Source organism: Perognathus longimembris, chromosome 13, assembly GCF_023159225.1.
Source record: "Perognathus longimembris pacificus isolate PPM17 chromosome 13, ASM2315922v1, whole genome shotgun sequence".
Classification (NCBI taxonomy): Eukaryota; Metazoa; Chordata; class Mammalia; order Rodentia; family Heteromyidae; genus Perognathus; species Perognathus longimembris.
The window spans coordinates 1,036,091-1,054,594 of NC_063173.1; the positions used below are offsets into that span (position 1 = coordinate 1,036,091).

The 18,504-nt window shown below is 42.3% G+C and overlaps 1 protein-coding gene across 1 annotated transcript in view; it reads left to right on the forward strand.

Annotated features, from left to right (window-relative positions):
* Uvrag (UV radiation resistance associated) overlaps positions 1–18,504 on the forward strand; it is a 249,916-nt gene that overhangs the window by 20,898 nt on the left and 210,514 nt on the right. Inside the window, 2 exon segments of the mRNA XM_048360028.1 lie at positions 4,012–4,129; positions 11,160–11,194. Of these exon segments, the coding sequence (XP_048215985.1) occupies positions 4,012–4,129; positions 11,160–11,194 (153 nt within the window).

The window sequence follows — 18,504 nt, forward strand, 5'->3', positions numbered from 1 at the left end:
AGCAAGTAAGGGAGGGCGAAAGAGACAATGCAGGAGGCATACTGGGTCTGTCACTACAGAGGCCTATAGTTTTTTAAAGCAAAACAGGGAAAGTGGAAGAAAAGCACTCATTTTGCTCTCCCCAAACTGGGGGCAAATAGGGTCATATAAAAGAAATGTAGAAAATCCAGAGACGATTTGGGCTTTTGCTGTTGAGAAGCTATTTTATAATTTAGTGTACTTAGTAAATGACTTTATTAAATTGTTGGACTGGTTTGAAGATGCTGGAGAGTAGAGTTAATGTGAAAATACAAGCTGCAGTTCTAGAATTGTGCAATTTGTGCCAGCAAAAGCTCTCAGGAACAAGAACGGTGAAGTGTTTCAAGAGAGATCTGTGTTGTTGGGTTGCTTGTTTAAATCTGTAACATTGACTGTTGGCACCATTTACTTATAGCCAGTTAGGACTAGGCTGTAGTTTTGAAAGCATTCTGTGTTCTTTCAAAGCTTTTTGCAGTGAGTCTTTCATTTTAGGTGGGAGGATTAGGGAAAAACAGATGATTGGGAGTGCTGTGCTGTACTTTTCTGTTTCTAGTTTTTAAAATATGACTTGAATTTGTTGAGGTTAAATTCCTGGTTCAGAAGTTCCATGTTGGGCTGGGAATGTGGCTTAGTGGTTGAGTGATCACCTAGCATGCATGAAGTCCTGGGTTCGATTCCTCAGCACCACATACACAGAAAAAGCCAGAAGTGGCGCTGTGGCTTCAGTGGTAGAGTGCTAGCCTTGAGCAAAAGAAGCTCAGGGACAGTGCTCAGGCCCTGAGTTTAAGCCCCAGGACTGGCCAAAACAAATAAACAAGCAAACAAAAAACCAACAAAGAAAGAAGAGTCATTCCAGAGTCTGTACACTTTTGTCACTCAGAATGTTTATGCTTTCTTGCATCAGCTTAGAACTTCAGGTCACGGGCTGGGGATATGGCCTAGTGGCAAGAGTGCTTGCCTCGTATACATGAGGCCCTGGGTTCGATTCCCCAGCACCACATATACAGAAAACGGCCAGAAGTGGCGCTGTGGCTCAAGTGGCAGAGTGCTAGCCTTGGGCAAAAAGAGGCCAGGGACAGTGCTCAGGCCCTGAGTCCAAGGCCCAGGACTGGCCAAAAAAAAAAAAAAAAAAGAACTTCAGATCACTTGGTGGTGTTTATCGGTGGACAGTTTGAAGAAATGACCTTATATTTAGTTCTGTTCAGAGGTTGGAAGCAGTGCTATGTTAGATGCTGCTTCTGTACCACAAGTTAATGTTTTTCAGATAGGGTCTCACTGTGTTACCCATGCTGACCTTGAATTTGCAGTCAGTCTTAGTCTCTCCAGTACCTGGGATTTTAGGCATGTGCTGTCATAAATGCACAGCTTGCATGCAGCATTTTGTATTTTATTTTTAATTAACTAACGACTTAAATGATCTTTTAGTTGGATAAAGGTGTAAGTTCAACCTGGCAGTTTATCAGTACACTGCATCTCGATCAGTGTTTACCCTTCCGTCGTCCTCCCCCATCTGTTCCAACCCTACACATCCCTTCAAGCTCCCCAGTTCCATTGTCACTGAATGTTAGGCAGGGTATTCACCCACCCTTCCTCTGCCCGTTTATCTGTCCTTTCTTCCCATCATACTCCCTCTCTGACAAAACATGTCTCGGCTTCTGATGTTTACTTCATTAAACTGTAAGTTAGTTGAGCAAAGGAGTTACACCATTGGACGACTCCTGTATATACCATACTTTAGTCAGTTTGTGCACATATACTGTTGGCTCCCTACATCGCTCCGACAATATATGTATGACCTTGTATATGATTCTTTATTTTAATTAGTCTTGATACAGTGAGAATACTCACTCTAGTTGTCTTCAAGTAAATCAAAGGAAAATTCATAGTGTACCCTAAAGTCAGCGTTTTAAGTACAGATGGTTAATTTGTAGAGGCGTTTTTTATTTCATCAAGTCTTATAAAATGCCCTGATGTGGTCTGTTCTCCACTCAGCTGAGAGCTGAGGAGCTCGGGGTGAGCCTGTGCCCTGCCGCTGGCTGCCCTAAGTACCCTCCTAATGCAAAGATCTTAGCAGCAGCCATGCATCCATTGGAGTGTCGGTTTCTGTCCAAGCTCTGCCTACTCCTTTGAAAGGCATTCAGTTCCATTATGAGTGCATTTGTGGAAGATTATTCTGTTGAGTTCAAGATGGGTCTCTGTTTTGATTGTCTTGTCCTCTGCAGCTTAGAGGAGGTTAAAGACCAAGCTGCCTGTCAGGCATACATAATATGGAGATGGAAATACACACCCACAAGTGCAGTGTGGGTGGAATCCCTTAGCTTCAGTGAGCCTTCTCTCCTTCCGTCTTTTGATATATCCGCTTTCATTTGTCATTTATGGTTCCTTTGTCTATATTTGGTTACTTAGAAATGTTGATGTAAAGAAATAAATAACAAGCAGGTATGGCTCAAGTGGGTGAACACCTGCTTAGCGGGCACAAAGCCCTGAGTTCAATCTCCAGTATTGTCACAAAACAAAACGAAACAAGAAAAACAACGACAAAAAGTAACAATGGCAATACCTAACATTCTCCTGAGGATTAAATGACACAGGGGAAGTGTTTAGCCAGGAATATCTCAGGGTAAATATGTCATCAATGCTGCCAGCACAGTGGTGGAAATGGTCTCTATCATCAAATCCTGCTAGATGAATAGGCTATAGATAAGCAACTGCTATTACAAGGCTAAGAATTTTGACTGAAGAAAGCTGGGTGTCTATATGTCATCCTTGCGAGGCTGGGGGCATGAGGATCTTGAGTTGGAGACCTTTGGAGGCCTTATCTCAAAACAAAAACAAGCAAACGCCTAGGTAGATAAATAACTGTTTGGCTGAGAGGGCTGAGGAGAAGGATGATGCAGCCGCAGCAAACACTTGTGATCCAGGTGGGAAATGGAACCTGGGCTGGTTGTGGAAAAGTGAGCCCAGGGAGCTCTCATAACTACACTGCAGCTTTTCATACTTAGACGATTAAGCAGCTTTACTAGACAATAGCCTTCTGTGTCAAACAATGTTAATCTCTAGGTTGGGAGAAGGGATTGGGTGGTGTGTGCCTGGAGGAAAGTCCCGGGCCCTCCTGGCTGCCACCAGGGGGTCCCACTCGGGGTGGCCGGCCTTCCGCCCCAGGGGCCTTCGTGGAGCATGTGTGAAAACAGCATGTGGTTTCTGACTTGAAGTCTGAGATCATTCTCCAGCCTGGGGAACTAGCTTTGGGGATGAATCTGATGTGGCAGAATTCAGTATTGCTAACATTTTTTTCTTTCTGATAAAAAACAACTTGGCTGTTCCCAAAATTATTATCTTGTAATTTTATTGATTTCTGTTGTACCTGAAGAGCAGCACTTTTGGCTCCAGATAAATCATGGAAAGGAAGGAGGCTGTTAGGAAATAGAGACTAGTTGGTGCTAGGGAAGTGAGAATTTAATTCAAAGACAGTAGTTATAGTACCGTCTGAATGGAGTCCTAGTGAGTTACTGTTCGTTTTTTTGTTTTTTTTTTTTTGGCTTTGGTTTGTTCTTCTGATTCTACAAATGATCCACTATCTAGCCTGAACTAGCAGCAGTCAGCGGCTTCTGTTTTTCTGTTTGTATTCAATGGATTTTGCATGTCTGCTTGAGTCTTTCTGTGGAAAATGGCTATTGAGTAGTTTATGTGCTAGAGAGTATGACCACTGTTCTGCATGTGTACTGCACTATTTATGGTGTTCCAAAAATATGACCTCTGTTGTCATTCATTTCCTACCTACAGCAGCTCTACATGAGATAGAGCAGGTGTAATTCCTGTTTAACAAAGGGGATACTGAGGCATGAATTAAAAGGCTGGCTCCTACATAGTTGCCTGCTCAATAAGTTAATCAGCTGAGACAACTTGTTCTGTTTCATTTTGGAACTGCAGCATTCTGAACATTTTATAGAAGTAAAAACCTGAATACCCTATCTTTGTGTTATTATTTTTTAGCGGCGACTTCGACATCTTCGGAACATTGCTGCCCGGAACATTATTAATAGAAATGGCCATCAGCTCCTTGACACCTTCTTCACACTTCACCTGTGCAGTACTGAAAAGATATGCAAAGGTAAGGGCATCTGTGGACCTACTCATTGCTGAATCTCCTGTTTGCTTCTTCCTTTAAAATATTTTTTTTTTTTTGTGGTACCAGAGTTTGAACTCAGGACTTAGTGCTTGTTTGCTAGGCAAGCACTTTACCATTTGAACCATGTTCCAGCTCTACTTTTTTAGATAAGGTCTTGATTTTTTTGCCTAGGCCAATCTGTATTATGATCCTTTTACTTATGCCTCTTGCCTAGCTGGGATTTCTTGTATTGTTGTTATTACTATTAAGGTGATGTACAGAGGGGTTACAGTTACATAAGTCAGGTAAAGAATACATTTCTTTTTGGACAGTGTCATCCTTTCCCTAGCTCGTTCTGTTTTTCCCTCCCATCCCCACCCACAAGTTGAATAGTTAATTTTCCACCAAGTGTCCAGTTAGCATGGCTGGGATTTCAGTCATGCCTCACTATGCTTAGATTTTTTTTTTTTTTTTGTTGAGATGAGGGGATATCGTTAGGTTTTATTGCCTGGACTGATCTCAATTTATGATCTTCCTGACTGCTACCTCCTGAGTACCTGGAATTACAGGTGTGAGCTACTGTGCTTTGTTTGTATTTTGTAACAGTGATTCTCAGTGCCTTCCACGATCATTGCTTGTTGGAAAGTTGAATTATCATGCTGTCTGAAAATACCTTGAACAGTTATAAATACTAAAGAAGCATAGCAGATGTGCATTGTGGCTCACTTCTGTAATCTCAACTATTGCGGGAGACATTGCTAAGAGGATTGTGGCCGGAAACTGGCATGAGCATAAAATGCAAGACCCTATCTGAACAAGGACTGGGGGCAGGGCTGGGAATGTGGCCTTGTGGCAAGAGTGCTTGCCTCGTATACATGAAGCCCTAGGTTCGATTCCCCAGCACCACATATATAGAAAATGGCCAGAGGTGGTGCTGTGGCTCAAGTGGCAGAGCGCTGGCCTTGAGCAAAAGGAAGCCAGGGACAGTGCTCAGGCCCTGAGTCCAAGGCCCAGGACTGGCCAAAAAAAAAGGGGGGGGGGCATGGCTCAAATGCTAGAATACTTGTCTAGCAAGTAAAAATCCTGAATTCAAATCTCAGTATCACCAAGAACAAAAAAGGTATGTCTGTTGGGTAGTTGTTTCAGGTAACTGAGCTTTATGTTGGTAAGTTTGTTAGTCCTATATGTCTATTAGCTGCTAATATTCTAGGAGCTAGCATTTAAAATGGATCATGAAGGGACCATGGGTGTTGCTCAGAGATAGAGTGCTTGTCCAGCATTCACAAGGCCCTGGTTTTGATGACCATTATGTAGTCCTTGGTATAGAATGACCATATGAAAGACTGATTGGCTACTCTCACTAAACTGCTTGTTTGATTTCTAAGTTTTCTAAGTGTGTTTTTTAATGGTAAAATATCTGAGATACTGGTATCTTAGTCTCTCTTTTACTTGAATTGAAGGCATAGCAGATCCTCAGAAGATATGTGTGACACTTGTAATTTTAGACATCTTTTTTTTCTTTTTCGCCGTTGTGGGGCTTGAACGCGGGGCCTGGGTATGGTACCTGAGCTCTTGCTCAAGGCTAGTGCCCTACCACTTTGATCCACAGCACCACTTCCAGTTTTTGAGTGGTTAATTGGAGATAAGAGTCTCATGGGGACTTTTCTGCTTGGTCTGGCTTCAAACCATGATCCTTAGATCTTAGCCTCCTGAGTCGATAGGAGTACAGGTGTGAGCCACCAGTACCCTACTAGTCATCTTTTTAGTGTTCTTAGAAGATTTTCTACATTTTTAGTAGTTTACATTGAATACCAATTATTCTATCCAGAGACTAAAGCCTATGTCAGTAGATAGGGAACTAGATTTTAATTCTGGTTCCCTCTTAAACTTGGAGTTTTTGTAAAATCAGGTTGTTCTTCAGAGTAGTTAGTTATTGTTTGTTTGGGTTTTTTTTTGGCCAGTCCTGGGGCTTGGACTCAGGGCCTGAGCACTGTCCCTGGCTTCTTTTTGCTCAAGGCTAGCACTCTGCCACTTGAGCCACAGCGCCACTTCTGGCCGTTTTCTGTATATGTGGTGCTGGGGAATCGAACCCAGGGCCTCTTGTATACAAGGCAAGCACTCTTGCCACTAGGCCATATCCCCAGCTAGTTATTGTTTTTAACCTGTGAAATGTTAAGCGCCTCTCCTCTACTAGATACTGATTAGCTTAGGTCTACCCAAGTGAGAACTCTATAATCCAAGTTATGAGACTTGTGATCTCATCCAAGTCTCATACCAAAATCTCTGTGACCTTTCCTCTGAATTCCTATGTCCAGTTTTCTGTGCTGTATCCACCTACATCCTGTCTGGTAGAAACTTAAGCTCCGTATTTTCAAAATTGAGTTTCTCGTGTTCTAGCTCTGATCTACCTGTGGTGTGCTTTCTTCTGTCAGAAAATGGTAACTCCATTTTCTTGGCCAAAAACTTTAAAACTGTCCTAGATTGTTCTTTTTGTCTTATTTTCTACATCCAATCTTGTAGCAAGTCCTTTTGGCCAGTATTATCAGAATATGCCTATAATCTGATCAGTTCGCTGCTACCTAAATTCTAACAGCTTTGTCCACTTAGGCCCCAACACTGTCAGTGGGGATCCTGTTAATCCTTTCCGGTAGCTTCCCCTTTCATTTGGAGTAAAAGCCAAGATCCTTAGAGTTTCTGAGGTCATGGTCTGACTTGTTGCCCCTCCGAACTCATCTCCTGCCACCCCCAAGCTCGCTCTTGCAACCTGACCTAGCTGGCCTTGAACGTGTCAGGCTTTTCACTTACGTCCTCTGCCCTTGCTGTTTCTGGGGCTTGAGCCCTTTCCTGCAGATAACCATTTGGCTCCCCAGCCCTTCTGTGTTCTTGGAGGACTTTCTCCTGCCTGCTTCTCAGAGGAACTTTTCCATCACTGATTAGCCCTTTGTTTCTTCTCTGCTTTTTTCCCCTCCACCCTATTTAAGATCACTGACATCTGTGTGTTTAGTATTCTATGTATTTCTTTCCACTAGAATGGCAGCCCCCTGAGGGCAGGTGTTATTCGATCCATTTTTCTCATGGTTTTGTCTGGGTCTAATACTTGCAACAGTGCCCTCCACATACTAGACCCTTAATACATTGTTCTTTTTAATTTTTTGAAAAAGTAATGCAATCTATGGTTCAATATTTATATAAAGGTTTAAATTGAAACTTCCCTTTTACCTTTGCCCATCATCTTGTTTTCACCCTACCGGGATAACCAGTACAGTATTGCTCATTTCTTACTGTGTTTCTTGAGTTTTTTTTTAATGCCGGTAACAAGTGAAGATAAGAAAATCCTTACCTCTCTCTCTCGTGTCTGTGTGAGAGAGAGATTTGGTATTATGTGTGTCATGCACTGTATTTACTATGTATACCTTATATTTTTCACTTGGTGTGTCTTGGGTCTTTCCATATTGTTTCTTAGGGAGACTCCCTAATTTTTCTTTTCTGTGTTTCTTTCTTTGTTTTTGTCAGTACTGGGGCTTGACCTCTGATCCTTGCGTGGAGTGCTCTACCACTTCAGCCATGTTTCTAGTTCTGGTTACTTTTTATTTTTTTATTGTTATTATAAAGGTGATGTACAGATGAGTTAACATTTTGTAAATCAGATAACGAGTACATTTCTTTTTGGACAGTGTCACCCCAGTCTGGCTTATTTTGCTGGCAAATTGGAGATAAGATTCTCACATATTTATCTGCTTGGGCTGGCTTAGAACCATAATCCCTAGATCTTAGCCTCCTGAGTAGCTAGGACTATTGGCATGAGTTAAAGTACCTGGTTGTATTTTCTCTGTGTCTATTTACATTGAATAATTGTACCACAGTTTATTTAATTGGCTCCTTTTTGTCTGGGAATTTAGGTTGTTCTAGTCTTCTACTACACACATAGTATTGTCCTAAATAACTTTGCAACTACATTATTTCAAATGAGCATTAGCGTAGTTTTAGGGTAAATTCCAAGATGTAGAAACTGGGACAAAGAGATCCTATAACCTTTGTGTTGGAAGGTATTACACAACTCTCCTCCTTGGGAGTAGTTCTGTGTATGAGCACTTTCCCCCACAGCCTCACCTAAGAGTCTGCAAACGACTGAAGTGTTGCCAATCTGATAGGTACAAATGGTTATACGGTGTAGTTGAAGCTTCTACTTCTTTCTTGAATGGGGTTGGGCACTACTAACACCTTTGTTGAACAAATGGAACTCATCCTCACAGCCAAATGTGCCCCGAAGCCCCTGTGCTGGAGTCTCCTGGCTGCCGTGTTTCGCTAGGCCTTTTCAGGGAGACCTGGAGAGTGGGTGTTGCTGATAGCCCTTTCCATAGAGGAAACAGGTCTTGGGTGATAACAGTTTGAAGATCTGCTTGTCAAAATGACTTTGTTGAACTTGGTGGAATAAAAATTTATAACATTTATTAGTGAACGTTACAGTTTATGAAGTGATTTTTAACTCTGTACTTCATTTGACTCTCACAATAATCCTGATATTTTCTGAGTATCATTCTCCTTTGAAAGGTGAAAGAACTATGGCCTTACAGCTTATATAATACATGATGGGTTTCAGACTGGAATTTAAAAAAATTCTTCCATTTTTTTGAACCATGTCACTAGTTTTATTGGCAATATTTATATGTAAAGAGTAATACACATTGTAGGCCCAAGTTTAGAAATGAGCTCATATTCAGTATTTGGTTTTTCCTAACATATATGGTCCCTTTGTTGACATGGCTTCATCCATTGAGGGTCTGTCAGAAGGTGAGTTGCTTATTTTGGCTTCTTTGTACAGTCATCCAATCAACAAGATTTTGGAGGAAATATTCCTAGAGCTATGCTTGATAAGAACCTTTTAGATACTTTGCAGATTAAGGAAAGCTCAAAAGAATGAAGGAATTTGTTTTTCAATGATTTCACCTTCTTTTTGTTTTTCAAAATTATCTATTTTTTTGGAAAGTGAGGATTTAATCCAGTGCCTTGTGCATGCTCAGCAAGCACTGTGACACATAGCTGTATTCCAAGCCCCTCCGATAATTAAATAATAATAGTAATAATGAGATAGTTTTTGTTGTTTTTCTTTGGCCAGTCCTGGGCCTTGGACTCAGGGCCTGAGCACTGTCCCTGGCTTCTTTTTGCTCAAGGCTAGCATTCTACCTCTTGAGCCACAGCGCTGCTTCTGCCTTTTTCTATCTATGTGGTGCTGGGGAATCGAACCCAGGGTTTCATGTATGCGAGGCGAGCACTCTACCACTAGGCCACATTCCCAGCTAATAATGATATTTTTTGGAAGACAAGGATTAAGTTATATAGGTAGTATGCTTGTCAACAAATGCCTTAACAAAACAGTTTGTCCGTAAGAGCATTTATTTTTTTATTTGTGATGGTACTAAGACTTGACCTCAGGGCCTTTCCCTTAGTTTGTTCCCTCAAGTCTAGTGCTCTACCACTTGAGGCTCAGCTCCACGTCTGGCTTCTTGGTATTACTTGGAGCTAAGGACTTCCCTGCCCAGGCTCGCTTTAAACTTTGATCCTCAGATCTCAATTTCTTGAGTAGCTAGGATTACAGGCATGAGCCACTGGTGCCGGCTTATTGTTTTTTTGTTTTTTTTTTTTAAGTAGAGCCACTTTTTAATAGTCGGCCCACTATTCTACCTCTAAAAGATTTTTTTTTTTCAGCTTTAGGCATTAGTGGATACTCTGACATGTTCTACCTCATTTTAGTCCCAACTGTACTTTTGTAAGCTTATTCTTTTTCTTTTCTTTTTGTGTTGATATGGGGATTGAAGGTCTTTCTTGAGTTGCTTAATCATGGCTGGTATTCTGCTGTTTGAGCCATGCCTCTGGTCAGGTATTTTGCTAAACATGGAGTCTCTGGGACTTTTCTGGCCAGGCTGTTTTTGAACTATTATCCTTTAGTATGTGTCACAGGCACCTGGCTCTTCATCTTTTTAAGTTCATTATTTTAAAATTTATGTGAAGTTGTTTAATCTATAAGATATGGACTGTCTACCCTGTGCTGGATTATTTTAGGGATTGAGAAGATAGTTTTACAGAGCAAACACTGCTGGCCTCATGGGTATCGGGGAAGGAATATGTGAGGCATACATTTCAATATATTAGAAAAATGGTTTGTATATACATCATCTCAAGTCATCTCAGGTGGCCTAGGGATACGGTGGAGGCTGGGCTAGCCCTTCCCTTCTGCCCCCGCGGGGTCCCTTCCCCCCAGCAAAAAAAAAAAAAGACTCCATCTCATTGTCAGTGCTGTGTGCATCCCATAGGAACTGTCGGCCCGCGCAGCCGAGGCTGCCGGAGCGTCTGGTGTCTGCAGCTGTCGGGCAGGCTTGGAGGCAAGCTGGAGAGTTTGCAGGGGGAATGTGGGACAGTTGTCGGGATCCATCCTTGGTTGCAGACTTCTAATGTATTTTAGTTTTGTCTTGGAGTTTTGTAAACGTTTACTAGCACACATGTAAGTTTACAGAATCGTGAAATGCTGACGCTTACGCAGAGTCTTCAGTCATTAGTCCAGTCTGTAAGTTGTCCAGTGAAGAAATGGGCTTCTAGAAGTCATAGAGATGGTATGTTGGGGGCAGGCGTGGAGAGCTTAGGTTATGGGGTTACCAAGTCAGTGTATGTTTCACAGGGCTACAAGGATATTCATTAGAGATGTTTGAGAAAGACAGAGCAGTTGGAATCAGTTGTACAAAGTGGAAATAGAGAGGGAAGCAGAAAGCATGAGTTTTTAAGGGTTCAAATGAGAACATTTGGTAAAAGGAGGCAGTTAGATAACAATCATTAAATCAGAAAATTTTAACCTTTATTGATTTTTTTTGCCTTTAAATTTATTTTATTTTATTTTATTTTTTATAAAGATAACCAAGAGAATAGATCTCTTCACTGTCTAAATGATTTACTAGGTCAAGTGTTCAGAAATTTACAGGATTAAGAGTTAATGAGCTTATTTTCTTTCATTTCACTTATTGTTCTTTTTCTTCTTTTCCAGAATTTTATAGAAGTGAAGTGATTAAGAATTCCTTGGTAAGTTTACTTTCTGACAGGCATATGATCAAGCCTGTGGTCCTTATTTTAGAAGATGCAGAGATAAAGAATCACGGTTCGGTTTTGTGTTCTGGCATGCTGGCAATCTGCTTCTTTGTTTACTCGTCACTGATTGGCTCATTGCTCTATCCTCCACTTAGAACATGCTCGGCCCATAGATGCTTCATAAGCATTTACTGGAAGAACTATTTTTTTTTTCTTTTGAAAACTTGAAATTGAATTTGTTAAAAACTCACGCTGTTATTTCCATTTACCGTAAAGAAGCTTCTGACTGTTTGACTTGCTAAACATAACAAATGGTATCTTTGTTTAGATATAGTGGGTTTTATTTATTTTTTGGTGGTACTGGGGTTTACTTAGGACCTCTTGCTTGCTTGGCTGGTTGGCATTCTACTACTTGAACCATACTTCCAGCCCAGCATTTTGTAGCTCATATATATACACACATACACACATATATATATATACACACACACACATATATATATATATATTTGTGTCTAGATTAGCTTTTAACTTAACGCTGTAGATCTCAGGATTACAGGCACTGGCACCTGGCTATGACCCCTAGTGATTGAGTTTTTGGATAGAATCTTGTGTTTATGCATGCCTGACAGTTGTACACCACACCACTGCATACAACTTTAATTGGCCAGATGGAGGTCTGAAAAACATTTTGCCTGGGCTGGCCCTGATCTTCTTATCTCTGCACCCCCCCCCCCCCCCCCCCGTACAGAAATGAGCCACCATGCCTAGCTTGTTCAGTTTTAGTTAAGATTTTGTCTTTGTCTTTGGAAAGGGTCCTTTGATTTTAGCAGTGATATTTCAACTTCAGAAAGTTGGAAATGTTTTTCTTTTGGTAATGTGTACACTGGGTATATATGCTTACATAGCTCAGTTTATTGAAATACTGAGTTTCTTAGTAATTATTCTTAAGAAGTCAAGAGATTTCAAGTCACGTCAGATTATGAGTACAATGCATCTTGATCATTCTCTGCCATTTTCCACTCTCAGAGAAGAGGGTTTTGTTTTTCTTTTTTTGCAAGCAGAATGGCTCATGTTGTAGAGCACCACCTGTCTAGCAAACATTGAGGCCCTGAGATCAACTCCTTAGTACTGCAAAAAAAAATCTTTGGGTACTGAAAGTATTCCTTCAGTGACCTAAGACTGTAGTAGATTTGCCCCCTGTCTACTTTTCAGGCTTGTATTACTAAGTCTCTCCTCAGTGTGCTCAACCATGTCCGCTTGTCTGGTTCCTTTGCCTGGACACTTGCTTCCTCTGATCCTTATTTGGTTGGAGAGGTCTTGCAGGTCTCAGCCATGTCTTCATTCAGCATGGCCTTCTTTGGGCCATTCCATCTAAACTAGTGCCTTTCTTCTAGTCATTCTTTTTCATACCACTTGTGTTTTATTTTCCATAGAAAATAGCACTGCTTAGAGAATGTCACTATTTCCTACCTACCTGGTTTTTGCATTTATAGTTCCTAGAGCATCAGTTCTATGATAGTAGGAACTTGGCTGGTCTTGGTTACTCTGTAACCCTGGAGCCTGGAGCAGGTGCATAGTGGCTCTTTCCTAAAGGGATAAGTCGGTATCGGCAGTGCCTTACATTCAAGAACCCTAGGTGATCCCATTGTGACCTTTAGTACAGTGCAGTCTGTCAGGTAGATAGGAAAATGCTTGCTTGTGTTTTGCATGTGCATATATGTTTTAATCTGAATAATTCCCTCTATTGTTCTTTCTCTGTCCTCTTTTTTCCATAACATTAAAAAATTATAATTATAAAGGTGATGTACAGAGGGATTACTGTTTCATAAGTAATGAGTACTTTTTTTTAGACAATATGTCTTCCTTTGCTCTCTCCCAGTTTTTTCTTCCCATCTCCACCTACAAGCTGTATTGTTCATTCTCAAGGTAGTGCTGCATTTGTTCACCCTTTCCATCCATTTCTCTGTTTCCCTTCTCCTCCCAAAGACAGATAACAAGACAAAAAGAAAATAATAATAAACCTCTTGTTTCTGTTTCCTGGAGTTCACTTTGATAAATACTTTATATGAGCAGAGGCACAAAGGCCTTGTGCTATTGTTTTTACTGTTGTTATTATTATTATATTATTATTATTTATTTTTTTTAAATTTTGGCCAGTCCTGGGGCTTGGACTCAGGGCCTGAGCACTGTCCCTGGCTTCTTTTTGCTCAAGGCTAGCACTCTGCCACTTGAGCCACAGCGCCACCTCTGGCCATTTTCTGTATATGTGGTGCTGGGGAATCGAACCCAGGGCTTCATGTATACGAGGCAAGCACTCTTGCCACTAGGCCATATTCCCAGCCCTTTACTGTTGTTATTAAGGACTTGTACAAAGGAGTTACAATTCCATAACTCAGATAATGAGTACCATGCTTCTTGGATGATGTTACCCTGGATTTCAATTCCTGAAGCCAGGTGATGAGTGTAATGAAACCTGATCACTGTCACCCTCAGTGAGATTTCTTGGGCCGCTGCGCACATGGATGCAGTCTGTTTTGGGATTGTCATTCTTGTCTCCTTTCCTCATCGCTCCTGAGATGAACAGGTATCAAGAAGTGGAGATCCAGAGAGGGCTTATGACTTGCCGAATGACACAGGACTAGCGCCCAGTCCAGACTGGCTTCAGTCTTCAAGTCTCTACTGCTCTTTCGTTTCCTTCAAGCTGTCTTCTAAATCTGTCAAAATAGACGGGGAGCCTAGGAAAGATGGCTTCCATGAGCACATCTCTGGGGAGGCCCAATGACCAGCAAGGCTCTGCTTCTACCGAGTTCTAAATCCTCATGCATGTCTCACAGAATAGCTATTTGGCAAGTATTTGTTTTCCTTCCTCCCCTGGCCCAGGTGGAAATAGAGGCATTGTTGCAGACACTTGAGACCCAGGGGTTAATTAGAGTAGAATTTTGCCCTTGTTTTACCTCTTTCAGACAGTCAAATGTTCTCTAGTTGGAATAATTTTACAATATCCCATTGCTTTTTCAACTGGATTTGTGTCATAATGGGTTCTACGCCGCATTGGTATTTTAGTGTACTGTTCTACATTATGCCTTTTTTTTTTTTTTTTTGTCTTTCTTCCCCATGGTTTTACTCCTGATATCACTGTAACTGATTTTGGTACTCTGGGTATTGTATATACATTTATCGCAACTAGGGAAGGGAAGGGGAATATCAAAATGGAGAGACAAAGGGTAAAAGGCAAACCAATGCAACAGCAATACTTAAGAAGACAATATGCTGTAAACCAACTGTATAACCCTGGGGGGGTGATTGTGGAGGGGAGAAGGTGGGAGAAAAATGAGGGAGGAGATAACAAGTTGGATAAGAAATGTACTCGCTGCCTTACATATGAAACTATAACCCCTCTGTACATCACTTTGACAATAAATAAATTAATTAAAAAAAGATGATGCTAAGTGAAATAAAATAAAAAGATAAAGGAAGGTGGGCACTGGTCGCTTATGCCTATAATCCTAGCTACTCAGAAGGCTGAGATCTGAGGTTCAAAGTCAGCTTGGGCAGGAAAGTCTGTGAGATTCTCATCTCCAGTGAACCACCAGGAAACTGCAAGTAGAACTGTGGCTCAAACTGGTAGAGCACTAGCCTTAAGCAGAAAAGTTCAGGAGCAGAACCTAGGCCTTGAGTTCAAGCCTCTCCTCCCCCCAAGGAAAAAGAGGTAAAGGAGAAGATTGGACCATAGACTAGATTTTACAGTTTGTGAGTTTGTAATGTACAGTACTTCACAGTAATTGTATACTTTTGTATTTTTCTGGTACTGGGGTTTAAACTCAGGGCCTCAAGCTAGCTAAGCTTATTTGCTTGCTTGACTGGCACTCAACCACTCCACCCATGCCTCCAGCATGGCCTTTGGCTAGTTATTTTAGATACACCAGGTCCAGGCTTCTGAGTATATTTCCTTCAATATTTGCTTGAATTGTTTACAAACATGGTCCCAAAGTGAATGAGAGCCTTTGGAAGCCCCAGTGTGCTTCTATTGTGTGGTTGTCCAGTGAGTGCTAATTGGTTCATATTCCCTTCAGGATATTCTTTGGCGTTATGTTTTTGGCATGGATTCCTTGTTCCTTTTATATTTTAATATAGGTTCTATAAATTCATTTGTTCTCTTGGCTTTCTGCTGAGTCTTCTGATTGATTCAGGTTAATGGCCCGTAGGAGTCAGCAAACCCCAGAATATTCCAGGCACGGCACGTGGCTATCTTGCTTCTTGCTGTTTCTGAAGGACCACTGCCAAGAGTCCATGGGCAGAATTTGTTGTTGTTGTTGTTGTTGTTTTTCTCCCTACTTAGGACTTTGCAGTTGTGATATTTGCAGAGTGGACTTTGTGGTTTAAATGTTTTGATCCATACTGGTTATAATTGCACTAGATCCATAGAAAATAATCATCAAATGTCCCTTAAATAAATTAACTATTCCATAAATGTATGTTCCATAACTTATATTTGTATCCTGCAACCGTGAAAAGTCCTCAATTTGGTATTAAAGGATTAAGCAACAATTTAAAATTATTCAAATTTAAATGCTTTATTTCTACCACGGCTTGGGTAATTTCCCCTTAAGTGATTTAGGTTGGTCTCTGATGAGCTTCTTATGAGTTTCATTTTTTTTTTTTTTGGCCAGTCCTGGGCCTTGGACTCAGGGCCTGAGCACTGTCCCTGGCTTCTTCCCGCTCAAGGCTAGCACTCTGCCACTTGAGCCACAGCGCTGCTTCTGGCCGTTTTCTGTATATGTGGTGCTGGGGAATCGAACCTAGGGCCTCGTGTATCTGAGGCAGGCACTCTTGCCACTAGGCTATATCCCCAGCCCCATTTTTTTTTTTTTTTTTTGGCCAGTCCTGGGCCTTGGACTCAGGGCCTGAGCACTGTCCCTGGCTTCTTCCCGCTCAAGGCTAGCACTCTGCCACTTGAGCCACAGCGCCGCTTCTGGCCGTTTTCTGCATATGTGGTGCTGGGGAATCGAACCTAGGGCCTCGTGTATCCGAGGCAGGCACTCTTGCCACTAGGCCATATCCCCAGCCCTGAGTTTCATTTTTACTCCTTTGACTTTTAAAATTTAGAACCAGGCACCGGTGGCTCACGCCTATAATCCTAGCTACTCAGGGGGCTGAGATTGGAGGATCACAGTTCGAACCCAGCCTGGCGGAAAAGCTGTGAGACTCTAATTAACCACAAGAAAACTGGAAGTGGTGCTGTGGCTCAAGTGAGTGGTAGAGTGCTAGCCTTGAGTGAAAATGCTCAGGGACAGTGCCCAGGCTCTTGAATTCAAGCTCCACAACCAAAACAAAAAACAAACAAACAACAAAACTTCTTATGATGAGCCCATAAATTAACCAAAAGCAAGATAAAAGCTGGGCACCTACCCCCCCCCCCATCTCTGTTAGGAAATCTGATCCCTTCTCTCCTAAACTAACATATTACACAAAAAACATAGGCCATAGAACACAGTTAATGTGGAAATGTGCAGGCCCTGAGGATAGAGCCAAGACAAGAAGGTACTTTCTCAAACTAGGGAGTTCTAGCTCCCTGAAGATTAAGACAGACCTGTCTCAACACCAACCGGCAGCGTAGTCTCCCAGAGCAAACTCATCTAGAGAGCAATAAAGACCAAGACTTGCCATGGCAGAGTGGTACCCAGATTTCTGTCTTGAACAAGCCAGACAGACATGAAAGTACTAAGTCTCTATTAAGAACACAGTATGGGGCTGGGAATGTGGCTCAGTGGTAGAGTGCTTGCCTAGCATGCATGAAGCCCTGGGTTCGATTCCTCAGCTCCACAGAAACAGGAGATGCCAGAAGTGGCGCTGTGGCTCAAGTGGCAGAGTGCTAGCCTTGAGCAAAAAGAAGCCAGGGACAGCGCTCAGGCCCTGAGTTCAAGCTCCAGGACTGGCAAAAACAAACAAAAAACACAGTATGAAGAAGGACAATAAGAAAGATAACCTTGGCAGAGAACTTAGCCTCACCTGAGCGTGTTGAATTTAACAATCTACCCCACTGACTAAACGGAATGTCCTAGGGATCCTTCTTAGCTCCGCCTTTGTTTCCTGAGGCCTAGAATTGTTATTCCCATTTTCAGCAGTTCTCGGTGACAAAACGTTCCTGTTGTACTCAACCTTCCTTGCTGGAGGTTTCTCACACCCCATCTCACGTCCTTCATCTCCAGTGTTTCCGCTTTCCCTAGCAGAAGCATGAAGCCATAGATGAGGACTTTGTTTTCTTGCTGCCTCTAGAACGTGTCTTAGTCACACCCACAACCTCTGAAAATACTCAGCCACCAAAACAGGACTTAGAAACCTGAGTTTTCCAGCCTTGGCCTGTGCACAAAGTTACCTGCTCCCTGTAGTTTTAGTTTGGGCTTCTTTGTTCAGGCCTCTTTATTTATTTTTTTTATTTTTTATTTTTTGGCCAGTCCTGGGCCTTGGACTCAGGGCCTGAGCACTGTCCCTGGCTTCTTCCCGCTCAAGGCTAGCACTCTGCCACTTGAGCCACAGCGCCGCTTCTGGCTGTTTTCTGTATATGTGGTGCTGGGGAATCGAACCTAGGGCCTCGTGTATCCGAGGCAGGCACTCTTGCCACTAGGCTATATCCCCAGCCCAGGCCTCTTTATTTTTAAAAAAATTGTTATAAAATCAGAGGGGTTGGGCTGGGCATGTGGCTTAGTGGTAGAGTACTTGCCTAGCATGCTTGAAGCCTGGGTTTGATTCCTCAGCACCACATACACAGAAAAAGCCGGAAATGGTGTGGTGACTCAAGAGGTAGAGTGCTAGCCTTGAGCTAAAAGAAGCCAGGGACAGTGCTCAGGCCTTGAGTTCAAGCCCCTGGACTGGTAAAAACAGCAGCAACAACAACAAAACAACAAAAAGGAGAGGGGCTGTTTAGGCCTCTGTAGTTGGGCCCTTTATTGGGTTGCTGATTTACCTTTGGTTCTGAGTTCATTGTCAAGCCAAGAAGGGAATGCTGGTTTAGCCTGACCTGAAGGCTGCCACATTGGGGCAGCAGGACGAGTCTCCTGTTAAGGATGCTCTTCCAGGATTTCTTGAGGGGATGGGAAAGACCATGGATGAGCCACCGTGTTAGATATGGCTTGGGACCTTAGCGTGTCTCCTAGGAATAAGGACACCAAATCAAAAGGTAGTGGACCTCTGCAGAAGGGTGCTTCATCAGCCAGAACTCTGGTGAACAAGCAACCAGGGCATGCCGGCTGCTTCCTCTGATGCCCAGTGCAGCACACTCTGCCCCTCTGCTTGAATTGGCT